Raw genomic sequence first — 16,108 nt, forward strand, 5'->3', positions numbered from 1 at the left:
TTAAGAATTATTCAAGGTCATCAGGGCTAGAGACTCTGCAGAACAGATGTGCTCCATCAGGAGGCCCCTCCCTGAAAGGCTGCGCCCTGGGCCAGAGCCCACTTTGCCCAAGCCTTAAAACGTCTCTGTTGCAACCAGTTACAAATCAAGGCCAAAAAACACTGCTGATAAAGAAGCACCCTCAAATACGTTACTCACACATAACACAAATCACCTGGGCACACAAATCCAAGCACACACACAGCGGATGTAAATATCTGCAGTCATTTAAGCAAAAGTGTACACAAACAGACAGACACATACAAGGACAGAAAATTACAGGCATGTGAACGTGCAAAAAGACAACAATAAAATTGTAGTTTCAATGGAAAAGAAGATTGTATTCCTAAAATGTGTTTTTTATTGTCATTATTATTATGAGATTGGCCATTGTGTCACAACTGAGCAGGAACAGAAAAAAAGCCATCAAGGCCTTGTGGAGCATTCTATGAGTTTAGTGGTCTGCTTTACATTACACAGTGACATCATAGGCACAGCGACTGAGGCAGGAGACTGTGCACGTGGCGATGGCAGACGACACAAATGTGTGGTGCAGTTGCCTGGAACGCACGGACCGGAAACACACATGTCCCATGGACAGCAGACTAAATGGGTTATATAGGTTTCTTTTTATTTAAACACAGCTGCAAGTGTCGAAGGAGCAACAGTTCTCGGAGTAGACAGTCATTCTCCTTCTGTGTCCAGTGTACTGCGTCATCCTTGAGAAGCCGCTGCCAATGACGTCATGGCGTCCCTGCCGTTGTCTCCATCTGCACCTCCGCTAAGCAGCTCAAAGCACACCGAGCTCCCTTGCAGCCCTCTGAAAAGTTCAGGTCAAAAGGGCGTGGCCACACAAGTTCAAAGGTCGCATCCCGCTACTTTCTGGAATGGGGCTTTACAGGAAGCGAATCCACTGCAAGCCCCGGATATAACACTGTGAGGTTCTATTTACATTATTCACATACAGTCTTTGTACCCAGCGGCCATTTCAAGTTAAATAACTACATTATTAGAACACCGCACTTCAGTTTTGAACTCACCATTGCTGAGCAGTCAGTGGCTTCCGTGTCATTTCTACAGTGAATGAAACTGTCAGTCTCATAAGGTGCAAAGTTAAAATTAAAATAAAAAAAGACAGTCCCACAAGATGGGGAGATTCCGCCTCACCGACCCTGCAGGACCTTCTCCACCTACCGTTCAAGTGTCCCTCGCACATCTTCATTCAGAGATCCTGTCGTCATGTGAGATTTGATGGATTTGAGACACGCCCATACTCCTTCCTACAAGGAGTGCTTATTCAATGACATCTACTATTATTTTAAAAAAAAAAACTATTGAGAACAGGTCCAGAATTGGCACTTGTGTAATGTCCAACATGCTTTGGGAAGGCTGTGTGGCCCTAATCGGAGGGATGCGGATCCGAGTCTGTGTCGAGATTTGCACTTCCTCCTAAAGGACTTCTGTGGAGAATGAAAGAAAAGGTGTCAGGAAAGTGAAGGCAGGGTGTCATTTATGGAGGTCTCTATAAAAGGACGGCTTGCAAGCATCTGCAGGTTTATTCCGCCTCCTACAATTAGCAATGCAGGCCAAACTACTCCCTTTCGTTCACTGCTCCCGCAGATTAACCTCACAGCCTAGGTCCATCCCCTACTTCGGTTGGGAGGCTCTGCAACCAGAGAGGAGAGAACATTTTGCTTCCAGAAGCTTAGTTGCCTGTAATATGTGCCTCCTAAACAGCCATTTCAGCCCTATTCTCATACTGAAAGGAAACTTCAATGCACCCATTTAAAAGTAGAAGCCCTGAAGTGAGACTGAAGGGCAGCTAAAGGCTTTCTCTCTCAGTAAAGCACCTTTATTATACTAACTCATCACTAATCCTTTATGGGTTCCGGAGTAGCGTGCTACTCGCCCAAAAAAGTGCTTCAACACCCTATCAGGGGTCGCAAGCGCTATATAAATGCAAACCTTTTTTCCCCTTTTATCCCTACGCTATCCTTCTCAATCCAAATAACTGACTAACATATCCACCACTCTAATTACTTTCATATTTCACTATACTAATTCACCACTAATCCTTTATGGGTTCCGGAGTAGCGTGTTACTCGCCAAAAAAGCACTTTGACGCCTCGTCAGGGGTAGTAAGCGGCGAGCGCTATATAAATGCAATTACAATACAATTACCTGTGATCTGGTGTGGCTGAACCACTGCCTTCTTCAGGAAGGGCTCATCTGTGAATGCAATGATGGGGTCGCCGGGGAGGCCAAGACCCCTCTCCCCGTGGCTGTTGGTGGTGTCCCGCACAGAGCCAACGTGGTTGGGCAGCTTGATCACTTCCTCAAAGTCCTGCTGGGAGTCCTTGGAGGAGAGGCCGTTTTTGTGTTTCTCAGATTGCAGACCATTGACCAAGGACACAGGCTGGGCCATTTCATTGGCAGGAAGGCTGCAAAGAAAGTGGCAATGACGAAGGAAAAGAGGCGGTCACAGATGTAAAAAAAAACAAAAACAAAAAAATAATGCAATATAAAAAGCAATAATTTTTTACATGTTGATATGATTTTTTTTAATGAAAAAATGACAATTATTATTGTCTCTTTACTCATTGAAAATTTAATAAACCCTGCGGTTTTTTTTTTAGCAATTTACTGCTTTTTTTTTTGCCAATTGTTATTTTAAAACAACTGGTCTTTTCGCCTTTCACACCCAATTGTTTTTTCCTGAAATCCATTATTTGAATATGTAGTTATTGTTTTCGTTTATGATTGACTGTTACTGCATAATATAGGTATTGTGTTTTCTTGTATTATTTTTAGTCTGATAAAGTATTTCAACTGGAAAAGGTATGCTTGAGGATGTGAGTATGGATTTGTGGCTAGATAAAATAAAGTTACAGGTAAGATGGGGTTAAAGTAAGGGTTTTGGCGATTTAGGCTTCAGTGATAGGCGAGATGATGTGAGGGTTTGGGAGGGTTCGAGGTAAGGGATGGGCTCAGGAAGCAGGATAGGGCTGGTCTGGTGCAAGGTTTTACGGGTGGGAGGATTATGGCAACTATTGTGGCACGACAAGGGATTAGGTAAGAGAAGGGGTCACGGTGAGGTTTCGGGTTAAGCTGGGTTAAGGCATGCAAATAAATTACAGGGTTAGAGTAAGAAGCTGGGCAGGGTTGAGCTGAGTTTCAAAGTTTGGGCTGGGATAAGGAGTAAAGTGTTGGAATTGTACCCCTTAGCTACTCTTACCTTGACTGTAATTCTACTTTTTGCAATTTACTTTAAATTCAGGCAAACTAAGATGTTCTTCTCAGAATGTTTTACTAGTAAGTTTTTTTTAAAGGAAAGCTTTTAAATAAAATCATAACCTAAGAAATACTTGTTGTGGGTGAATGGTGAACTGCAAAGCAGATTCACAACACCACACACCCCTATAGATGGCGGGTGAGAACGAGTAGTCGTTGGAAGCCTTTATCATCTGTTCCATCACAGTCGCTTGATATGCACACATTCAAACAATCATGTGATCCTTGTCCACAAACCAAAGCAACCCTTCTGTACCATAATTGCAACTGATTTGCAACCCTTGTGACTTAAATGACGTACAGCATACCATTGAAATGTGGTCTCGGGGGCAGGGTGTCGCCTTCAATCCGCTCTGATTTTCAAGTGACGGCGGCCTGAGGAAGGCGGTTTGTGAAATGTTTTTTGAGGCCCAGATGGTGCATGCCGCGTCACTGGTGATCCAGGCCTCTCTCCCTTCAATTCCTCCACTGTTGATAGTGAAGGGGGGCTCTGGTTCCTGCTGAGTCGGAGAGTGACGGGGGCAGGCGCATGCTCTGCTTAGTTTAAAGCGGAACTGGCACCTGTCTCTGTTCAAAGTGCAGCCCATGTGTTTGAACAACTGAAGTCTGTGGGACAAAGGGGTGTTGTTTGGAGAGGATGTGTGGCTGCTCGATCCGTGCTTTTCGGACTTCGGTTTGCAGTTTTATATGGTGTGTCCTAGGTCCGTGGAACGCTTTACACATGCGCCAGTTACATTGCACAAGGTCACACATGCTTTCTGTGTTTTTTTTGTTTTGTTTTATTTGCAGTGATCTAACCAAGCCCACTAAATACCGTACAGCCCTCCATTGTTCTCTCCAACTAGGTTTATGCTTTACCAACACACGCGCAGTTCAAGTCTCCAAAAGGGGCCACGGAGTGTATCAGAGTAGGCTTCAAGCCCTCACTTGGGAACTGTAAGAATGTGGGGGGGGGGGGGGGGGGGGACGTCACGCCTCAGTGCTGTCATTCAACGACTTCACCAGCAGTTCTTAAACCACGCCCTAAATTCACACAAAGGCGGCTCACTGGAATTCTTTCAATGTGGCTGACCGAGTGGGACAGGTACTGGCTGGCGTCACTTTCTATCTTTAGAGAACGTCAATAAGCACTAACTTCACAAAGCAACACGTTTACATTTTAAGTAAGCACTGGGCTTTGTCGATGGGTACGATGATGGAGAGCAGGTACAACAGTGACATCTAATGGTCAACTGTAGTATGACACTGGCCGGCGTTTTTTTTAGCTCTGGTTTTCCATCCCATTGGTTTACTTATTGGTATCAATTCTTTAACATACAGAGTGGTAGCCAGGGCTTCACCCAGAGGAGTAGTTTTCTCACCTCATGCTATTGGCTATTTGGTGTATTATTCCACCTCCTATGGAGTGCAAGGGATTATTTTACATTTTAAAAGTAAATTGAATCATCACCTTTTAAATTCTTTATCACGTAGATGCATTTTATAAATAATGTGCTTAAACATAATGAGCACGATTGTTTTCTGTTTTCACAACAGGCTCTTTATGCTTTAGCTAAAACGCACGCCAGATCAATTGTCTTTACCAGTGATTGTTTAAGGTTTCATTTAATATGGGGCACCATCCCTCTCTACGCTGTACACTTTGAACAAGTAGGGCAGTGACATTCATAGCTTGTTTTGTAAGACAAGAGTAATATCCAGCGGGTTGCAAGGCTCTGGCAAGAAGTTCTGGAGCTTCGTGTAAAGACTCTCTAAAAACCAATCACATTTTTTAGAACAAATGTTTTAAAAATGTGCTTCAAAGGTGGAAACCTAACATCACTCTGGCAGCTGGAACATTAAACATGAAAGGTCAATGTCCATTAGGATGTCAACACTTCTTGCTCGCTCAAATTCGCATGCACAGAGAGAGAAAAACCCTAGAATATATTTTGACCTATGGTTAAAGACGTTCTCGAAAAAAACCTCAAATGGCGTATTCGCAGAATTTTTCATTGCATTTATCAGCAAATGTCAACAGCATTGAATAATAACGGTTTTATCGACAATACTTGGAGGGCATGCCTCTTCCCATAACACCATTAGGATGCCTTGGCTTAATTGCAATATAACACTTTACACACACCTTCCACAGAAAATAAACATAGGTGCTCGCCTTGGGTTAAGGGCCCTGCTACAGTTACTCACCCTGAGGGGACATAATCCAGTCTGAAGACCACAGAGCAGGGGATCTGGGCAGAGGCAGGAGAGCGTAGGGCTGAGATGGGAAGCCGGAGACTGCAGGCCTCATGCTATTGTCTCACTTTGGGTAAAGTGACAGAGTGCACTGTACAGACTGACCATGAGTGCAATAGGGCGACATCCACACCTCAGAGGGTCAAGCTGGTTTATACACCCGAGGAGGCCTTTCTACATGCCTCGGTTGGGAGAGGTGTGGCGCAGCGGCCAGGACAGCTGACTCCAGAGCGCGGGGTTCACGGTTCGATCGCCGGTGGCAGCTCCGAATCATGCGACTCTGGGCAATAGCTCACTTAATCTCTCAGACGGCCCACAGTGCCTTGAAACCCTGGGTGATGTGCTCTCGCTTTAGAAATTGGAATTATAATTATAGGTGGGTTGCATACCTCCGGGGGGCACGGTCAGATTTCTTTTCACCATCTTGAGAGTCTGGCGTCCGAGCCTCTTTCTCTTCCACATTCACAGTTCCATCCGAAGGCTTGACAGAGTCTGAAAAGGCGAGTACACAACACAAATTGTGAATTAACACGGGACCAACACCACACGAGGAACTAATCCTATCAACAATTCTTGCAGAGATAAGACCCATTACTTCCTTCCGCTCAACAAGGCTAAAGACCACCCCAATCAGCACAAGAGGCTACTGTGCAACCTAACATGATTTCTTTCAGATCGCTTCCTACACATTGCAGTGCAGGGGACATCAAAACGGCATTGGTAAATGCGCACAGTTGCTGGATACAGCACATTGGAAATGTTCACAATTTCGCGTCTTCTGTGATCATCATTAACAGCATGCACCCCCAAAGCAGCATCTAGGAACAATACAGATTTATAGTGTAACTCAAGAGCTTTTTTTGCTGGCTTTAGAAAGAAAGGATGAAAGGGCGGATGCACCCACCAGAACTCAAACATATTACCTTTGTGGCAAATTGAATCCTGTAGTGGGTGCACTAGTCCAGTTGTGACCTAATTGAGCGAAGACTTTGTAGTAACTGACTCCAGGCTGGTTGTAGTACTTCAGGAGTATTTATTGTATAAGTTACATGTCCAGTAGTTCAGCCCCACCAGGAGCAGCCAGCATGCTGCTCAGCCCTTCTCCAACTGTAGCCTCTCACTCCCAACATTCCATATTACATCATTCTGAGAGAATCTCACTGGCAGAGCAAGAACCACATTGAAACAAGGATACTACATATCCTCCTTTCTTCCAAAAGGAAAACAGAAAAACATATCCAAAAATGATGAAGAAGAAGGAATACCCAGAAATACAGAAGAACAGAGAAAAACAAGAAAAAGGGAAAAGGCTAAAAGAGACCAGAAGGAAGACAACAGAAAAAGCATATGGAAAGGCAAAGGAGAAAAAGCATATGGAAAGGCAAAGGAAACAACAAGGGAAACTGAGGATAGAGATCAACATAATCCACTACCCATCCTCCCTTCCAATATAATGTTGACAAAAAACAAGAAACCTGGAAAAACAAACGCCCAGTGTAACGTTGACCATGCACTATGGAAATGAGGTTGGGACCCAAACCATACACCCAATAAGGGTAACAACTCGCTTGTGCAGGGGTAAACTCGAGAGGAAGTAAGACATTGTGCACTGTTGCAATAAAGAAACACCCACACTGTAAAATGTGCACTATGTAATGAAAGTAAGAGAAAGGTCAAATGCTGTGCACTGAGTAGTGGGACAATAACCCACACTAGACACCTTACGTAAGGTAAAAACATGCACTAAAAAAGTGAAGATAAAGGTAAGCGTATGAAAATCCACAAAGAGACGCACCTCGAATGGAGGTCATGTGTTATGCATATAACAATGGGAGAAGACCCAACAGATACACCTCACGGAGAGGTCAAGAGCTGTACATAGTAGGAGCGGGACTACAGTCCACGCAACCCACCTTGTATACTTTAAGGTAAAACATTGTGCACTGTAACAATGGCCGTAGAATCCATAAAACACACCCTATAAAGGGCAACAAAACAAGAAACTTTGACCTTGTGTGGAGGTCTGTTGACGTGCACTGTAGAGATGGAGTAGACCCATGCTTTACACCATACGTGGGGTAAATGTATTTTTGAAGAGTGTAGTAATGGGAACAAGACCCACACTGTACATCCCGTGTGGGGTAGTGGTATACGAGAATGTAGAACCTGAAACGAAAACTGACTCAAGACTAGAGATAGAATGACTGTGTGCAATCAAACTCCACGGGTCATGGATGGAGCTAACAACCTATCCCTCGCCTATGCTTTAGGGAAGAGAATACACGTGAATGCCACTAGAAGAAAAACTAGAAAATTCCTTGCAAAAGAAAATATAAAGTGTGGCATTACTAAAAAATGTGATGCAATAGTCAATTATGCGCAATAACTCTGCACAAATTAAGGTAACATAATCTAAATGGTTCTGTAGTTGAGCATGCATAAAAACACTAATACAGTGTATATTCTCTAGGCAAGGCAACCCATACTGAGGAAGTTGCGAAATGTATGCTGTGGACGTGAAATTCCTCTGAAACAAAAAAACATTAGTAAACAAGCTCTGTTAATAAACAAGGTATAGAAAACAGTAGCTATAGGAATTTATATAACAAATGTCCACGCCGGTGAGCGACTTCTCACCTGAGATGCACATCCACTGCTTGTGTAACAGAACAAAGGTAAACAAAACATTTCACCCACACTGTAACAATGGATGAGAAATTATGTCACCAGGAAGAGAAAGTGGTCGCATTCAAAGATAATTTCTTCTATCCTCCACAGGTCATTGTGTAAGTCAAACCATAGAAATGGTAAAGGCATGTGACTCACTCACGGATGCAGGAATAATACAAGAGGTTCATCAAGAAGAAACAGTACCTGCAGAGCAATAAAATAATCCGTTGCACCGATGTCCTGAAGCACGAAGATCACAGAAAAAGAAACATGGCTCTAAAGTGTAAGTGCTGACTTCAAACGCAAGATGGAGGCATGTCCCTGATGCCGAGCCGGATGGCTCACGGCATGCCAGTGCTCCCCAAAACATCTTTGACAGAGGAAGAGCACGCGTCATAGAGGAACCATGACGAACATAGCAGGACTGCAGAGAACAAGTAGGAGAGAGCGTCCTGAAAAAGGCTCGCGCTAACATTTCAAAAGAAAACCTAGCGGTTGAAAATGCAGGGTTGCTCAAACGACGCCAATATTAAACAACAAAAATTGTCTCAAACCTTTCAAATTGCTGCCGATATTAAAACACACCTTGGAGGTAGAAGAGACATTCCGTGTCTCCTCACGAGCGATATTTCATCTCTCCTTACTTCTGAGCCGGTACAAGTGAATGGGGATCTCGAACCCAGTGTGGGGAGGCAGCAGGTTGAAACAGGTTGAAGGCCCTAAGCTGCCACAATCGCACCCACGTGGCGCACACCAAGCACAGTGACCGTGAAACAAAAGCTTGTATGTAGAACAACAGCTTACTTTTCCAGTTGTGCAGTTGAAGACTGTAGGTTAGATAGGAACACATCACGGCACACAAGAAATACAAACAAGGTCATTAAATTACCTTTCATGCAGTGACTTGAGCTGTAGTTGAAATCCAGTTCCAGTAGATGCGGTCACAGAAAACATGAGCACCTCAACAACAATAAATCGAATACAACTGGGCTAGAGCGTAAAAACTAAAACTAGAACAATAGAAATGACCAGAGTAACGTGTCCCATGCACTGTGGCGACTAAACCACACACCCACTGAGGGCAAAGACATTTACATGTGCATAGGCATCCTCGTGTGGAGGTAAGAACATGTGCACCTTTGAACATAAAAAAAAAACTGACCAACCTTAGAAAACTAACAAAGGTAAATGTGCACTGCCATGAAGGCAATAGACACATAATGTGATGTCCACCTACGGACGCACCTCGTGTGGAGGTACAAAAAAAACATTATGCACTAGATAATGGGTAAAGACTCCAAAACACACCTCCGGAGAGGTCAAGAATTTGTGCATTAAACACGGGAAACACATCCGTGCGACATACCTCAATTAGAGATCCACTGATGTGCACGTAAAAATGGGACAAAACCCCAAAACACACCTCGCGGAGAGGTACATAGATTGTGCACGAGTGTGCACAGGATAATGGGAAAATAAAATCTACAACGCACCTCCGGAAAGGTCAAGAAACTGTGCCTAAACACACGGGACACACGTCCATGCGAAACACCTCAACTAGAGGTCAACTGATGTGCACATAAAAGTGGGACAAGACCCCAAAACACACCTCGCGGAGAGGTACATAGATAGTATACGATTGTGCACTGTGTGCAAATTTAAAAACCTACTGGTTCTAAAGATTGACTCCTCACGCAATTAAGCGATTAATAAGCAGTGACATACATTGTACAAATAAAGAACATTGAACAGAACTCAATTTGAGCTTCCAGATTGCACACAAAAACTCCAAGGTAAAATATTGCCCATGAAGCCTCAAATTAACAATGTGACAAAATGTCACTAGATGGCAGCGTAACACAGAACAGTGAAAAATCAAATGCCAACTAGATTTCACACTGTTAAACATCACAACGCTGCACTAGAGTACAGAAATGCCACCACACAAATGAAACAAGTCACTGTTGTAGATTGAATGTCACTTGGTTCCGTAGAATCTTCAAAGCAAGTTTTGCTCATTACCTTCTTGCTGAAGTATCATGAAACACTGAAATAACATAAATACTCTGTCAGCTCAACTTCCATCTTCACCTCGGAAAACGTCACAGACTCCACGAGCAGAAATAATGTTGAACAGAGTATGTTGCAATTGTTGCTCCCTCCGCTGACAAAATAAAGCTTGAATTGACTTTATTAGCACACCCCAACTGACAAACGTGGTTGGCAAGAATTACCGAAGAGGAATATTTCACATTCCCAAACAAACAGCTTGTATGGTTGAATCCTCCAAGTCCAAGATGGCCTCACGCTATCCCACGTCGTGCAGGGTGGTTCGCGGCACGCCTTTGCCACCAAACGTCGATGGGAACCTCGGAAAATGTCACAAGAGGCTCGTGAGCTGAAGAGCGCGACACCATAGATGAGGTAAGGTGCGCGAGCACACAATTTTAAATTTAAAATAGTGCGCAACTGCCAAGTTTTACAGGCATTGAAAAACAAACATGCCTTTAAATAAAATAATACCTTACCAAGTCAAAAATATCACGCCATTCTTCAGCAGCAGGCAGGGGACCTTAAGATGACACTGAAAACCAGCCGCAACCAGTCAGAGAAACGTCGCACCTCCAATTCAGCACAATATAGCCCAGCACATGTAATTTGGAATGCCTCCAGGCTTACAGAAACCCCAGTGTTCACGAAGGGTGCGAGTTTACTCAAAATGCCATACACTGCAGCTTGTCATTCACTGATGCCAAATCCAAAATGAAGGGAATGCGGAAATAACGTAAATGCAGCGCTAATAACATGTCACAGATCCAAAGAAATATTAACTCCAAGATGTCCTTAGATTACCTTCGCACTTGCTGCGGAAACCCCCCAAAAAAAATGTTTATGATGTAGTTCAGAAAGCTGTAGACGTAGGTTGGCTTATCCTCTGAGGGCACAGCACAGAACAGGACAAAGTAAATTGTCAAGCTTACCCTCTCCTGAGGGCACAGCACAGGCTTACCCAGTCTTCATGGCACAACAAAAGGGCACAGCGCTTAATATAGACGTTTGGCTTACCCTCTCATGAGGGCACAGCAGAGGCTTATCCCCCTTGACAGCAACCAGAGACTTGAGCTGGAGTAGAACCAGGAACTGGCACTGTAGCGTAGAGGGCGACCGTTGTAGGGGTCACTGGTGGGGCTATGATGTGCCAGTTAGTTGAACATTTGCAGATGTGGTTACGTGAGTTGCTTGTAGTTGCTTGAGCTTGATAGTAGGGACTCTGGACTTGAAGAAGAAGGTTACAGAGGTAGCAGAAGCAGGTTCTTTAAATCGTCGCCATAAAATTGTAGTAACTGACTCCAGGCTGGTTGTAGTACTTCAGGAGTATTTATTGTATAAGTTACATGTCCAGTAGTTCAGCCCCACCAGGAGCAGCCAGCATGCTGCTCAGCCCTTCTCCAACTGTAGCCTCTCACTCCCAACATTCCATATTACATCATTCTGAGAGAATCTCACTGGCAGAGCAAGAACCACATTGAAACAAGGATACTACAGACTTCCATCCTGATTACTGTATTTTCAACACAACTTTAGTTCACCGCTCCTTATAGCATGCCTGTAGTTATGCCCAACTGTGACAGCGTAGCAGCGGGCAATAATGTTCAATATAACTAAACCTTCTCACCCTCCCTTCCTTTGTCCCATTAGAGGGATTACCTGTGATGACGTTGGGATCCTGGCGGTCTTCTTTGCCATTCATGGCCTTCTTCTGTAAGAGGAAAAGACACATTCAGGTTTGCACCCTCAAACAAGGTCACAGAAATAGCCCCAGAGAGTTATTCCTTCACCCCCTTTGTCCGGCCATCTTTTACATTTCCCTAAAGAGCTGAAACAACTTTTTCCACAAATGTGAGGGTCACAAGAGCTGATCACTCTTCGCACAAGGGGCAGGACTGGGGAAATTGCTGATTAAGTGCCAATATAAGATTAACATATGACACGGTAAAGCATACTTCACAAGCGTATTCGCTCTTTCATACCCCTCCACCCGATCATAAGCTCTCCTACCAGAGCTTAAGCTAAACTTTTCTTTAAAGACATTTTAAATTGTAACGCCTATATTTTTTTTTTAGACGTCATCCTACTTTTTTTTTTTTTAATTATGAGACAAAAGAATTGCGTGCCTAAAATTATGGGAGTAAATAACTTAGAAAGCAAAAAAAATGGTTGTCTCGTAAGAATCAAGGCAGAATACCAACTTGGATGTATGTGTTGTAGTTCTGAAAACAAAATGGATGGAAGAGCAGCCAATGAAAATTTGTAGGAGTCCTAAACATGGCCCAGGGAAACTTGGGAGACAACTAAGAGCAAAAAGACGTCTGCTGCTTTAACAATACTTTCGAGACTCCTTGTGTGGAAGTCATAAGCTCAATAAAATACCATCTATAGAAATCTTACTTAGACTCACATTTTATGATTGTTTTTTTCCCCCTGAACTTCCAAAACCTCAAATGTGCTTAGCAGGAGCTGGGACAGAGTTAATCACACCTAAGATATTTCTACTTGAGTTTAGGAGACAATGACCTCGTGGGGATATTTTCTGTTTCACTTCACCCGAGTTTGATTTTGATTTGTGTAAGAACTCACCCACCTGGACATGGAGGCCACGGCCCACCTCCTACAGAACGACCCTAGTGATCGCTCATGTGAAGAATGGAGGTGTAAGCATTTGCCCACTCTACGCTCAGTGTCTACCACCTACATGAAAGAGGAACGTAGTGTTCAAACTAGGGTTGTCCCATGTAATTCAAGGGGAACTTCATTTCAGGATAGTCACAGAAGACACATTTACATACAGTTAATCGAAATAAAATAATTCACCTAGATGCGCATTCTGAAAACCTAGCATGGATCTGGCCCAGCTAAGCCGGTGTTAGATAGTCACCACATGATTAACCATAGTCCAACTGTTGTACTTACTTTGTCAACAGCGTCTGATTTCCTAGTTCTTTTCATGATCTCCTCAAGGCGCTGGGGAAAAAAAAAAAAAAAAAAAAATCACACAAAAATAATCAACCGCAAAATTTAAGTAAATGTATAAAAATGGCACAGTCAAGCAACCGAGGAATCACTGAAACAGCAACAAGTCTGATTGTAGGTTACAACGGGAGGGGAATTTGAGGGGGTGGATAAAAGGGAACCCAGGAGAACGATAAGGGGTCCTGTAAAAAAAAAAATAAGGAAGTATCAATGAAGTTGTATTGTGCCTTAAAGCGCAACATGTGTCGCAAGCCGCTGGCCAATGCATAGCTCAATCGCCTATTCTGATGGGGACTGCGTCCAAGTTCAGTGGGGATACGGGGTGTCGCAGCCTTAAAAGACTGCCCGTTTCTGTATTCAAGCTCTACGTAGGCGTGCCGGTGCAAACAGTACTCCTTTATACATGTAGTCATACAGAGTATAAAAAAATGTCAATGGACTGGTAAACAGAAAACAATACACAGTGAAGTGCAAAAGAGCCCTATATAGAATATTTCATTCATATTTATTTAATAGCCTTAACTTTAAGGTTGTTTTGTAGTACCTGCCCTCAAGTTCCATTACTCACAGCGTGTCAACCACACGAAGGCGATGAGCTCCAAAATGGCTAAAATGAGTCTGCAATGGTTCAACATTTTTGATACATGTATCTCTTAAAAAGTGACTTTTAAAGTGGAAGTACCTTGAGATGCAAGGCAGGCTGACCATTTTTGCTTGCAATCCCTCAAGTTTCGAACTGCAGACCCGTTGCTTCTTTTTCAAGTTTGTGGTTAAAAACCCGCAATAACCAGCAACAATCAAGTAAAATACTATGCGAGTGATGCTTCTCACACAGAATTGCAAGGAGGTCCATCTGCAGAAACTACGCAATTCAGATTTTTCTCTCTATGTATTAAAGATCGAAAGCAGAAACGGAAAAAAATACACCCGGCTGGAAAAATACAACACAAAGCATTGCAGGTCAAAACACATGGGACTCCAAAAACACTGAAGCCGTAAGCCTTGGAGGGCAGCACACTGGAGGAGAGTGTGTTAATGTTAGCGATGGGTTTTATGGGACCGGTTAGGATTACAGGGAGACCATGCTTGAGCTCATATTTTCCAAAACTTCAGGCTGACTGCTACCGACATGACATGCTATGGAGTAGGGGGCCCGAAATGTCGTCCCGGAGCGACAGATGAATTCCAAACTGATTCTTAGCCTCGACAATGGTGATGCACTGGACCACTATGGGCTTACACTCAGTCATAAGTTCTACTACCAATCGCTTTCTCTCACCCTCGCACATGCAGGTTGCCAGTCCAGTTGGGAAACGACTGGACCTCACCCAACTGGTGCTCACCTGCCTTTGAGAGTGGTTTGCGACATGAACCCCTGTTCAAAATGTTGGCTTCCTTCAGCCAAGCAGAGGACGGTGATATCTAGGCCTTTCAAAGTTTGTGTAGTTTCTGCTCAGGTTGCCAACAGTCATTCTCTTACACATCCTCCCTCATTCATGAGGTTAATTTGTTGAGCAGTAGACAGTGTCCCTACCTTTAAAAAAGAAATAAAATGCAATGGTGCATGGCAACTGCTCATGTCGCCAATCCCATTCTTGCCTTTTTGGTATCCTCGTGCTCATTGGACAGCATCTCTGCTTGGCACATGTCATTCCTGGGCCTTCTCTGATGACTGCTCTTTGTGGTGTAAGGGCACACAAAAGCTTATCGCCCCTGTAGCGAAGCTTGTTAGTCCTTATTATTCTAGTCCCTCATGCACGATAGCCGCACCTCAGTGCAAGGTCCGCTTTAAGGCGGAGTGACCAGCGCTGCCACACCTGGCGCTGGCCTTGAGGGGGCGCTGTGTTAAGAAATAACTTCTGGTTTACAAACACCTGCTGCAGAGTTCCTTGTGTGTCCAGCACAATTCAGGCAACAATATCAATGTCAAGATAAGCCTGTTGATCAATGTTGCAGCTGCAGAGGGATTGGAGTTTTGTCTAGTGGCAGTCTGACCCATCATAAAGTAGCAGAGCAAGAACACGTACCCTGCGGATCACAGTACTGTATTTAATGAGGATAGCCCAGGGGGTTACTGCCTTTGTCACTGAGACCCTTTTGTTACTTGCTAATAATACTAGTGTAGCACAGTTACTTATAAACTGTTATCAAAGACCTGCTGGGAAACTGCGTCGTACAGGTTAGGTAGTTAGATTTGTTTCCCCAGTCTTTCATAATCTATTTCTAATGTTGCTAAAAGGGTTAGTTTGGATAGAAATACATTATTACTAGTAAAGCCAGCACCAACCAGCGCTCTAAAACCAATGTAATGTATGTGAGAAATGGGCTATGGAGATATGAGGGGTACTGTTGGAGGGTGGCAGTTGCGGAATCCGTGGAGAAGGGGGTCATGGTGGGGTGTGGCACCAAAAATAACTGCTGCACTGGGCGCCACCAGCACTCAAGCTGGGCGCCACCAGCACTCAAGCTGGGCCTGCCTCAGTGGTCATCATGCACAACATGAAAACACTTCCCATTAAGGCACAAAAAGAAACCCCATACTCCCAACCACACGCACTACAGGGTCTAGCCTTATATCCATGACGGAATGCACTTCAGCGCCCCACATGGAGGTAGTAAGCCTTTGTAACTGCTACTATACCGTACTACAAGTGAGCAGAGGCTCTTCTGCTAATTGGCAGACATAAGCAGCAAAGTTCCGACAACTTCACCAATTGATGCCCCTTCCAGCACTGTATTTCTGGTCAAAGATGGCCTGATAATGGCCAGGTGTGGGCGACATCTATACAATGCTGGGGCTCAGGAGGAGGGAACTGGGTGCCCAGGAATCAGCAGGCTAGCC

At 44.0% G+C, this 16,108-nt stretch overlaps 1 protein-coding gene across 9 annotated transcripts in view; it reads right to left on the bottom strand.

The window, feature by feature from the left end:
* Positions 1 to 377: 377 nt before the first annotated feature.
* Positions 378 to 16,108, bottom strand: part of MAP7D1 (MAP7 domain containing 1) — a 267,976-nt gene continuing 252,245 nt past the window's right edge. For all 9 annotated transcript variants that reach the window (XM_085647958.1, XM_085647957.1, XM_085647956.1 and 6 more), the window contains 5 exons: positions 13,207 to 13,257; positions 11,944 to 11,995; positions 5,955 to 6,057; positions 2,221 to 2,480; positions 378 to 1,499 (listed from right to left, as the gene is read on the bottom strand). In XM_085647958.1, the coding sequence (XP_085504084.1) occupies positions 1,489 to 1,499; positions 2,221 to 2,480; positions 5,955 to 6,057; positions 11,944 to 11,995; positions 13,207 to 13,257 (477 nt within the window). In that variant the 3' untranslated portion in view covers positions 378 to 1,488. The remainder of the gene's footprint in view (positions 1,500 to 2,220; positions 2,481 to 5,954; positions 6,058 to 11,943; positions 11,996 to 13,206; positions 13,258 to 16,108) is intronic.

The sequence above is a fragment of the Triturus cristatus genome, chromosome 3_2, assembly GCF_964204655.1.
Source record: "Triturus cristatus chromosome 3_2, aTriCri1.1, whole genome shotgun sequence".
NCBI lineage: Eukaryota > Metazoa > Chordata > Amphibia > Caudata > Salamandridae > Triturus > Triturus cristatus.